The 11,999-nt window shown below is 35.2% G+C and overlaps 1 protein-coding gene across 3 annotated transcripts in view; it reads left to right on the plus strand.

Annotated features, from left to right (window-relative positions):
- The first annotated feature begins 2,399 nt into the window (after positions 1-2,399).
- Positions 2,400-11,999, plus strand: part of LOC120531250 (mitochondrial chaperone BCS1) — a 12,131-nt gene continuing 2,531 nt past the window's right edge. The window contains exons 1-5 of one of the 3 annotated variants that reach the window (XM_039756496.1): positions 2,400-2,908; positions 3,808-4,187; positions 6,289-6,428; positions 6,767-6,961; positions 7,087-7,150. In XM_039756496.1, the coding sequence (XP_039612430.1) occupies positions 3,868-4,187; positions 6,289-6,428; positions 6,767-6,961; positions 7,087-7,150 (719 nt within the window). In that variant the 5' untranslated portion in view covers positions 2,400-2,908; positions 3,808-3,867. Of the gene's footprint in view, positions 3,071-3,807; positions 4,200-6,288; positions 6,429-6,766; positions 6,962-7,086; positions 7,151-11,999 lie in introns of those variants that run through there. The other 2 variants (XM_039756495.1, XM_039756497.1) reach the window with 2 other exon arrangements.

Below are 11,999 nucleotides of genomic sequence, written 5' to 3' on the forward strand. Positions count from 1 at the left end.
AAAAGAACACTAGAATTGTGGTCAAAGTAAAAAAAAATCAAACAAAGCTACAGAAATAAAAAAAGCAATCAGGTATTAAGAATGACATCCCTTTGTTTTCTCAGACATAAAGAACTATGCTAGATGAGCTTTCTACTCACATTGCTCTCTTTTTTTTAAGTGGGGGCTGAATGTTGATTTTTTTGTCCATCACACATGAGTTATCTCCAGGAAGGCCAAGCACAGTATGGTGGTTTTCATTCCAATCAGTTTCACATCTTGTAGTAAAATCTTTCTAGTAACAGATCCAGTTCTTGAATTAGATGTCACTGTGTTAAGTCCTCTAAGATGAAGCCTAAAAAGAACCAGTAAAGAACTACTTAAGAACATTTATGTTAGGCAGACTGCCCAGTGGGGGCTTGGTGGTCTTATAGCCTGGAACCCCTGCAGAGTTTCTTTTTTTTTCTCCAGATTAACTGAAGTTTTATTATCATTGGACTGTTACTTAGAAACTTGGAAAAAAAAGCAAATCTATATTTTAAGGACTCTATTTCATTTAATTATGCCTCTTTCTTATTCAAGCGTGTATTATTTGTTTATCTTTTGTATACTATTCATTATTATTCTTATCTAAATTTAATTTGTTTTTCTTTGCATGTAACTACTTCTTTGTCTTGTTGTAAAGCTCTTTTAGCTATATACTTTGTATAAAAATGTGCTATAGAAATAAATGTTGTTTTGACTTGGGTTTTACTGCTGTGTAAAGTGCAGTTGCATAATCTGACAGGGAGCTCCCACAGGCTGCAGGGTCTAAGACCCCAAAAGGTCCCTCCTCACTTTACCATACTACCCCCAGCAAAGACATCCCACCATGCCCATGCATATATACTCACACGCTATGAATATCACAGTAAATAATAAATGAGATACAGAGAGTAAAGTAGAAAAAGTCCAAAACTTTATACCAGATCCAGCTTGTTCCTATGTGTATTAAAATTAATTCAACAAACAAACTGATGAATGTAATATCACATCTGTAAGAAATTGGCCTTTTTCTGATAGCGCTGATAATAAATATCATTTAAACAATTTTAAAAAGTCTGTGCCCCTTTGTGTCAAAAAGGTGCTATGTAACAGATCAGAATGATCTGAGGCTACATCAAATGAAATAAAAGAGTGGAAAAGGGATCCTTCATTTGGGTTTGGCACGCATGACATTGTTGACTTTGTCTTATTTCCTGTAGTGGCCTTATTGTGTGTCACATTCTTGTCCATGTTTATATCAGTAACTCCACAGAACAGGACTACAAATTGCTGCTACAGCTGCTGGAAGCTGTGATATTAGCGTTTTCCTGATTTTCTGCGACATCGTTCTCATTGTACTTAAGAGTGTCTAAATGATCATTTTGGATTATTCTTTAAAAGTGTCAGCTATAACTTTCAGTGAAACAGCCTCTTTTACTACATTCCATTTTTTATTTTCCTTTTGGCTGCAGTCGTTTTGAGTGACTGCCCATGTATACTTTTTCTTTTTCGTGGCACTAACACATTAAATGTACAATCTCGTAAAAGACACCTATTAGATTCTAGCTCTGATCGTGCCTCACCCAAATCAATCAACCAGGATACATTTTTCTTCTAAAAGCTGATTTCTGATTGGATACGTTTATAATTGTGAGTATAAAAGTTGGATAGGGGTATGTGCTGGACAACGAGGTTGTTGTGGGCGCCCCTACTGTTAGTGAAACTTGAATTTTTCCTATTATTAGATATTTTTATCTCCTGCATATAAAAAGGTCCTTTTGCAAGCAGGGCAACAGCCCAGATCTCTCTGATTGTAAATCTTGCCATGCCAGGACTTTGTTCTTTTTCTAGTACTAAAAAATAGAATTTGTAAGTATTAAAGAAGATCAAAATGCGTTGGAGTAACATTATTATACATTGATAGATTTAGTGACTTTTAATTGCACGTACCACTTCCAACTATCCAGTCCATCAATTGTCTGAACCATCTGCATATACAGTATGTCTGTTTAAAAGGACAGCTGGAACCTAACCTTGATCCCGGACAAGTCCAACCCTGCTGGAGGCACTAGTAGATGTAGACCCTCCTACTTCCTCAAAATAGGCTAATTTATTTAACAAGCACATCAGTTAGCAACTGAAATAATTAAGCGATGAGGTCGAAACTTATTTTTCGGGACAATATTTTACGAAAAATTAACCAATTTCTTAATAATATAGTGCAGAAATATGGACAAGCGCAACCTGCAATTGCTTGGCTTTCTGTCTGTGGTTGACATCTACTTAGGGTTACCACTTTTAATACAAAAAATAAGGAACGCATACTGAAGCGGGGGGCCACATCCCTTGGGGGCCAAGCGCACTTTCATTCTCAAATACGGGACGATTCCGTATTTTAAAGGACGGGTGGCAACCCCACATCTACTTGAACAAAGTAACCTGAAAAAGAGTCCGGCTGAAAATATGGCCACACCAGGTTTAGAAAACAAATGTACGAAGTGATCTGATTTGAGTTTAGTGTAACAGGCACAAAAGATGGACGCATCAATAACTTTTTTTTTTTTAAGAAATAATTAACTTAGTACAGTTTTTTCTTAGACGTTACAAAACGTTCAGTCGGAATACTTTTATGGGGGCACCCAAATACTGACGTTTCCGTTTAGGTCATCGGCAGGGGACGGAAAAGGAAAACCGTAAGAAAAGTCATTTGTATTTGTGTGTCCTATAGAGGCCATGTGAGTTAAGGATAGTATATGGAATACGACGAAGGAAGCAGCGTTTAATTTGCTAGACATGGAACGGAGATCAACGACATTACCTTTTTTTGAAAATCCTTTTTTGTCAGATTAATAAAGCCATACATGCATGGTTTTTATTTGCATCGAAGCACAAGTTTACTCCGAAAGTAAGACCGTAAACGAATGTTGAAAAAAGATCACAATTAATCGGATGTAATTATGTATCGAACACCATTTTTGAGTAGCTGTTTTTTTGTGAGAGAGTTAGCACTGGTATTGCAGTCTCTTCTGTTCCAAAACTGATAACCAGCTGTCAGAATTAATGTTTTGTAAGTCTGTTTTCCATTACAAATGTATTAATGGCTTAATAGAACCATCACACGTCTGTTTGTACGCCTAAATAAACAGGACAGTAAAATTACAAAAAAAAAAAGAGCGAGATAAAGAGTATTTAAATACCGATCCATATATCACTGTTTAGTCCTTGGATCCACTGTCTTTGAGATTTATTTAAAGCAATTTTTAAATTTATTAAATCATTATTATATTTGGAACTATGAAATAATCTTTATTTGTATTGTTTGTGAGGTTGTGTATATGAAATGTTTTTAGGACCTCTGTTCAGTTAAAAATGTTTGGATTTTGTATAGCCTAGAAACAGTAATTTTGTGAGAAACAACCTGAACTGAGAATGACGGTATATGTTACCTTTCCGCAAGAAGAAAGAATATTGTGATGTATGTGATACGGCATTTTGTGATCACAATTGACTGGCAATTCATAAAATGGATAATTGAAATTCCAATGATGATATACCATAGAATGTTCATACAGTAATGTGTAAACCTGCTGGGTACTGAAATACAGTACAGTTAAAAGGGAGTTGACAACTAAAATATTATGGGAAAAGGTAATACGTAATCACATCGATGTATCCTTTGTTGTTGCATTTAATGAAGGACTCCATATTACTGGATATATTAAATGCACCTAATTCTTTCATTTTTAATAGTATTTTAGAACAATTATATACATGTAATTTAACTTTTTTTCCCACTTTCATTAGGCAAAAAAGAAGTTGTTGAGACAGTGTGTAGTGCTGAAATATTATCCATTACTTGGAGCAATGCCCTTTGCAGACTTCCTGAGTGCCCTGAAAGACAACCCTTATTTTGGGGCTGGCTTTGGACTGGTCGGGGTTGGCACAGCATTGGCTTTGGCAAGGAAAGGTGCACAGTTTGGAATGATTGCTTTTCGTCGGCACTATATGATCACCCTGGAGGTTGCAAGCAAGGACAAAAGCTACCAGTGGTTACTGAGTTGGATTACAAAGCATGCCCGGCATACACAGCACCTGAGTGTGCAGACATCGTACTTACAGCATGAGAGTGGACGTGTACGGACCCAGTTTGATTTTCTCCCCAGCCCTGGGAACCACATCATATGGTAGACAGAGAAGTAACGTTCTATATGATTTTTTTTTTAAATAAAACCACAAGAAGTTCTTTTTTTGTTTTGAGATAATTAATTTTTCACATATTTATAGTGGATCTTGTGGAGCATGCAAGTATTACATAAATTTATTCTGAAGTGTGCTATGTTCAGCTATGTTGTAAGAAATGCAAATTGTTAAATTGTTTTTTTGTTTTTTTTTTCTTAAAAACAGTTGCAGCATAGGGAGATTAAGCAGCTTACAATGAAGCAGATGTGAAAATTCAGTTTGCAACCCTGTGACTTAGAGTGCAGTCACTTAGGTGTCCTGCCAGATCCATCATTCAATTTTCTAACTCTTCCTTTATATTAAAGGGTCATTGGAACTTATTGTGTTTATCACATAGCTTATTTAAATCCACTTGCTTCTGTTAGGCTCCAGTTTTCCTCTCAATAGCTTATCTATCAATTTTCAAAACCTACTTTCTCTATTACAGGGTTGTGTTGAGTCAGAGCCATGGGCACAAGGCAGAATCTGGCAACTTTTCTGTCCTCACAAGACACAAAGTACACATTTAACATCCCCAAACTCTCCTGTATGGGTACTCTGGTACAGCCCAAAAATATGTGTGTTATGTTAATTGGCAATTCTAAATTGGTTGTGTGTCAGTGGACACTGAGATGAACTTTGTACCCTATCTAGTTTTGGTTCCAGCCTTTCACAGATATTTCCAGGATGGGTTTCTGTTCCTTGTGACATTGAATTGGATTAAACAGGTTGAGAATGTTATGTTATTTTCATATTTTATTACAGCCAGATAAAGTGATTGGATTTTCTGGAATTTTTAGTTGCCAATCTTGGCATAGTATGTTCCATTTTGTTATGTTGTTGTCTGGTTTCAGATCTTAGCACCCTCTTGTGGCACAACAGCACATTTACAGTGCTCCTACCATAGCATATGAAGAATTGTTTATGTTAAACTTACTTATAAATCTGGTATTTGGTACATTGTATTAATCTCCGTGGAGAAATTGTGTTTTTGCATAATGTTTGGGAGTCGAACAAATTTCACCCATGCTGAAATAAATAAAAAAGATACATGTGTGATTGTTAGATTGCTTTGGATCAATGCATTGATATTGGTGAAGCTATTTACACTTGATATATCTAAAAGAGCAGCACAGTGGTTACCTTCATGTTTCACAGATTTCACATCTTGGGTTTCATATCCAACACCCTCAGACCACAACTAGTGATTTTTCTATTGAGTTTGCACAATATCTTTTTCTTCCTTTTTATAAACTAGTGGATTTGCTCAGCTATAGTTAAAGCATTAAGATATCTCTTACACCACAATTGGTATTTTGTTATACTCAATATTGTTACATTTTGATGGTCATATCTGCTTAGGTGTGTGGCTTTCTTCTTCGCTTATCTTTGTAAAATAATTAATTATAATACCCAGTAAGTTGTTCTTTACGTTATCAGATGCAAATTTTCACATGGATTTTTTAATGTTTTAGGTGAAAAATGCAAACTTGATTTTAAGTAGCCACATATTCTATAGTTAACCACTAGACTTACTTTGGAGCAGTGTCTAAGTAGTTACATTTAAAAAGCTGAACCTGAAGCTAACTCACTTTGTTATATTATTTATTATTTTGTTGACGGATTTATTCAAGGCAACTTACAACATATGAGATACAAGTGGTTACATGTCTTTTGTTTTTCCACCTTGGAGTACATACAGGCGAAGTGACTTGCTCATGGTCACACAGTGTCAGTGGCAGGATTTGACCCCACAACCTCAGGGTTTAAAGCCCTAGGTCCAAAGTCTTAACCACTACATCACACTGCTATGGAATTCAAGTGAATTGTATAAGTTGTTAATGTTCATGTTGCAAACAAATTACTAAAAAACAAATTACTAGGCTGTATGAATAAAGTGTTTTGCGGATATTCAAATATTATAATGGGATTTTGCTTGTATTTGCTCATATAATACCTGGAACTCCTCACTGGCCACATGCTTACATGAGAAATGTTAATTTATTGTTTGGCAGATGTTGAAATAATGCCATGTCACTTAACATGAGTGTTGTTTTTTTTTTTAAGGTATAAGAGTAAATGGATTAGAGTGGAGCGAACCAGGGAGAAGCAAATGATAGATTTGCATACAGGTACTCCATGGGAGTCTGTCACATTCACAGCCTTAGGAAGAAACAGAGAAATATTTTTCAACATACTGCAAGAAGGTTTGTTTCATTCTAATTTTGAAAGACAAATGCTTATTTTGCCCTTTCTATCATTCTAATGTGTATTTAATGTACTGATAAGACAAGGTTTATTTTTATTCCAGTCTGTCAGTTTCTAGAAATTACTCAAGTGATATGTACAGTATAATAAGCAGTGTCTTATTAGCATGAATGTGTGTTTTATCTGCTTAGATTATATTAATGGACAGTGTAATTAAGCCAGAGACACTAATGTATTTATTGGTTTTGTAAGGAGAATGCCAGTTCTAAAAATGAATTTCTTTTCCTCATTAGGCTAGTATTTTATTAGTCAAAGTTTCTGTTGTGTTTTTTGACAGCTAGAGAGTTGGCCTTGAAGGAGCAGGAAGGGAGAACTGTCATGTATACAGCCATGGGATCAGAGTGGCGTCAGTTTGGGTTTCCGCGCCGCCGCCGTCCATTAACATCTGTAGTTTTGGAGAAAGGAATTGCAGAAAAAATTTTGGATGATGTGAAGGACTTTATTGGTAACCCAACGTGGTATACCGACAGAGGTTTGTTGTTAGCCAGTTGGCATGCTAGTATTTTAAATGTCATCATTTATAATATTTTGTCTTGTCCAACCTTCCACTGACAATTTCAAGTGGTGTACTTTTTGTTTTTCTTGTGTCCTCTACAGGCATTCCATATAGACGGGGTTATCTCCTGTTTGGACCACCTGGCTGTGGAAAGAGTAGTTTCATGTAAGTTTTTTTTCCCCTTGGCATAAATGTCAAATATTCACCTGTGGTTACAGGTTAAATAACTGGAAAACCAGTGTGAAAAATGATGCTTATGCAGTATTCTGAATATTCATCCTGATGCTTAAGCAGCTAGGCTTTAGTATCAAGTGATTGTATTGATGAAGGTTGTCATTATATTTAACTTTAATTTCTTCTCTGTTTGCTGTATGTTCTCCAAACTGACACTAGATTTAAACTTTGGTTCAGCATTGTGGATGCTTTCTTAGACACACATTGTTCTCAGTATTAAATGTGCACCAAGTGTTTTTTTTAAAGTAGGTGGGTATAGTACAAATGAATCTTGTCAACATTTCAGAAGCAGCATTAGGGCACAGCGTTCCAAGGATTATTGTGAGCAGGAAAGAAATTGGGAGCTGCAAAACGAGAAGTAGCAAAGTCAAGACTGGCAAGAGGTCAAAACCAAGAGATCGAAGCAAACTGGTAACCAACAACAAAAGGGCAGGACAATAAGTGGAAGTCAAAACTGCCACTGTAGTTCTACCATCTTATCCTTAACAATAGAACTATGACAATTGCAATCATGTGACACATCCAAACATGTCACAAAAATAATAAAAAACAACACATGAAAATGTAAATACTGTTTCAAAATTAATCAAAACTAAAATTGAGTTTCAAAAATATAATCCTACAAAATACAGAACTGCTAGAGAGAAAGATTCATACATGAAAAACACATATCACAGGCAGGAAGAATGATTTTTTTAGACTGATGATACTTTGAATGCATCATGGTAATTGGTGCCAGACACACCCGTATAAGTGCACCAGGCACAGAAACACTTGGGGTTTTCATGCATAAGTTTTCAGGAATAGGTTACTACCCAAAAATACTCAGCCAAGGTGTCTGTGTGACTAGAAACAGACTATTATTGATGATAAGGAACAATGAGACCCAAGTCCACCTTAGCAAAGTAACAGAAAAGGTATTAATAGTTTAAAAAAAGTTGCAGAATGAGACGTATTGAAATAAAAAATATTTTAGGGTGTAACAGCCAAAAGCCCATTCCACTCCTATCAGATACAAACAAAAAGGTGTACAGTACTTACAGGGGCTTAGTAAACCAGCACATTAGATACTAGAGAATTAGAAGAAAAAAAATTCTTGGTCTGAGGAATGCTGTCAATAGTGAAGGTTGATGCTTGCCATGTAAATTATATTTTTGTGGATCATTTTTTGGACTATCTCCTTCATGATAGCCGTCTGCCCATGTATGCGCAAATTATTTTAAAAGGATATTGTTCCATGTCAGAACACTAGGAAAAGCCTGGAATATTTTCCAGTGACATGATAGTAAATCCTGTTTAATTTAAGGATTTCCCCAGTGACCAGCTGTCCTTCTGGTCAAGTGCCTGTGGGACGAGATAGCAGACAATCATCTATTTTGTGTCTCTTTTCACATTTATGTGGTTAAGCATCCCTAAGTGATATTCTCTATGCATCTTAATTAGAAACTCTAATGAGCTTGAGCTCTTCTTAGGACAAATGAGGGAGTTGCTATTATTGCATAGCCAAAATGTAGGCATTCATAGTTTATCTTCATCAAAAATAATATTTACATATTATCATTTAGATATCTCATCACTGTATGTTTACAACAGTGGAAGCATTTCACTTTGGGTAGTCTTCATGCTTTAAGTCTTCTAACATTGCTGTGGGTGATAACTCATTATCTGTGTTTTGCAACCGGTTACGTCTCGAGTTATTGGAGTATGGAATTACGATTTAAGTTTATTGTGGATTGTGCCTTAAATGACATCAATCTCTTGAGACTTTTTTAGTTCTTGGTTCTCTCCTACTGGCCAACCCTTATCCACTAAATGTCTTATAGTTTGATGCATTATGGGATGGGAAAAGAGGGGCAAAGTGATGGTAATATGTTCTTTCACCTGTACTGATAAATGTTAAATTAGCAATAGATCGCAAAACATGTTATAGTAAGTCATTCATATCAAAGCATGTTTTGGACAAACATTGTAGACTTGGTGACAATACTACAGTTGGCCTATCAGACAAGAGGAAAAAATTCATAGTCTGTCATCAGTAGATTTCCTGATTTTAGATAGTAGTTAAATGTCTTTGCCAAATACTCTTTTTTTGGAAGTTTTTTGAAAATCTGGAATTTAAAGAAATAATCCATTGAAACATAATAGTTTTTGTATGTTACTTACCCCATATAGTTTGTAATGATGGCTGAGAAAAAAAAATAACTGGTGTTCATACAGAATGGAGAAAAAGTTTCTGCTAAAGTAGGCATCTATGGTGACCAACACTAAACAATATCAAAAACGTCCATAAAACAATCTCATTTTATTTATGTTGATTGTCAAGTAATCCAGTCATTTGTTGACAACATCCCAAAAACATACCGTATGTACTCGCATTTAAGTTCTCCTGCAAATAAGTCGGGGCTTGATTTTACCATATAATTTCCAGTACTTTATAATGTCGGTCGTACAAGTCGAATGCGGAAAACTCACGCTATTGATCCAAGAGATTATGATATGCTAATGCCCACCTGAGAGAGTAACCACGAAGCACACTTCCTTTTTTTCTTTCTATGTTTTGTGCCTGCGTGACCAGATGGTAATACCCAAACTATTCTGAAGCGACGTTTGCACTGTTTTGTGTGTTTTGTATCTCAAACCCTCATACACCTTTATCGTAAGGGTATCCCTTATCTTCGATGGAGCGTTCGATCAGAAGAAAATATGAAGCTGGTTTTAAATTAAACGTCATTGAAGTGGCAAAAGAAATTGCTAACTGTGCTGCTGCAACAAATTTTGATGTGTTTGAGATAGTGGTGTGAGATTGGAGGAAACAAGGAGATGTAATAAAAAGAAAAAAATTTAAGCATTGTATTTTTGAACGGGCGTATAAGTTGGGGTCTGATTTTCTTGAGTTTCAAGACCAGACTTATACAAGAGTACAGTATATACAGTATTTTTAGTAAAATAAACCACTTCCGAGAAACACTCTCATTAATGAAAGTAGAATGTCTTCAAATGTAACCAGGCATTTGAATTGAAGACCTGCCCCCATTCATTGGTGAAGAGTCCTGTACAATAACAGCATGTACATTGACTAACACTGTACTTAATGTGATACAAAATGTGAAATAAGAACCTAGTGCAATTAAAGATTAAGAGCTGTAGTACAGCAAGAGGACACATTATCAAGAAGACAGTTTTCTCGTACATATCTGAGATGCTTCCAACAACCAGAAGGTCGATTCATCAATGCTCTGTCATAGACTGCTGCTAAATAAACAATGAGGTATTCCAATTGTGGATATGAATCTAAATTTAACAAGGAGGCAGGACTGCAGTTGATATGTGTTCACGTTTTGAGCACATTCAATTTTCATTCACAAGAGTGTTCTTCAGAAGTGATTTATTTAATAATATTTTATTTAAAATACTTAGATTTAGGTATTAAGAGCCTGTGACTCAATTATGTGACAAATGGAGTACAGTATATAACACAAATAACATGACATTTTTTCAGGAAGTTTTTGAGATTGTTTGCTGCTGCTCACTGTTGGTTGGTTACATTAGATGCCTACTCTAGTAGAACCTTTATCTCCACTCTGCATGAAAACGTGAGATATTTTTTTCCTTGGCTGGTACTACTAAATGGGTTAATAATGTATAAAAAGTATAATTTTTGAGTGGGGTATTCCTTTAAATATTTCTTTCAATTTCAGACTTCCTTGTCTTCCCAAGTGAGAATGATCCTTCAGTCATTTAATTTCCTCTTAAAGCCCCACAATTAAAAAAACATTGAAGCATGAAAATCAACAAAATCTGACTTAACATTTGCTACAGAAAAATGAATTCACCTATTTTTCTTTCTAAATACTTTTTAGATTAGATGACTTTGTTGTCTGCTCACTGATAGCAGCACAGTCAAGATATACTTTGGGTATCATTAGGCACACACATAAAACAATTCAATTAGATATATTAGAGATATAGAATACTACATACATTATTTAGGAACATTTTTATTCTGTAAAGTATTACATACCATTGTAAACACACTTAATCCAATGTCATACACTTCAATTCTTCCCTAACATAGCTTTAGGTGTAAGAATATAATCTTACACAAAAAGTAACATCCATTAATCAGTTTGCTAAGCTTGTGCTTTTCAATGTAAAGTCAAAAGGGAGCATGTACTTATCAGGCAATGGGTATGTCACAGGGGACACACACACACTCACTATCTTTGACGTCACCCAAATTAATAATTGCAAATAAAAAAAAACCTAATATGGCATGCATTATTCACACTCAAAGCATCTCATCCTGAAATTGAACAGGCCTCCAGGTTTTGAGAAGTACCAAAACTACCATCTGTGCTACAACATCTTCTATTTAACAATATCTTTCCATCTTGTTATTGAACTTGCATTTTCAGCATATAGCATCAGTGGAGTACCAAAACATGTATTGAAAGGTAAAATTAACCTTTTTTGTTGTTAATTGTATCTGTTCTTTTATATTTTTAAATACTATGTAAAGCATCAGTGGGTTTGAGAAAGGCACGACTATATACTGTAGATAAAAATTATTATTCATTATTACACAGAAACACTAACCTACTCAAACTGGGGCAATTTTATGAATGTGTCTTTATCTATGATGGAATTAGATTTTTCAGAAGAAGAAGACACAGTCTTAGGTAATTCAGACAGGTTCCACCAGAAAACCACCACAGCAAGGAATCTGAACACAACTTCAGAATTTTTAGGGTGCCAGTGTTCTCCACCATACCAATATATT

This window comes from Polypterus senegalus, chromosome 6 (assembly GCF_016835505.1).
Source record: "Polypterus senegalus isolate Bchr_013 chromosome 6, ASM1683550v1, whole genome shotgun sequence".
Classification (NCBI taxonomy): domain Eukaryota; kingdom Metazoa; phylum Chordata; class Cladistia; order Polypteriformes; family Polypteridae; genus Polypterus; species Polypterus senegalus.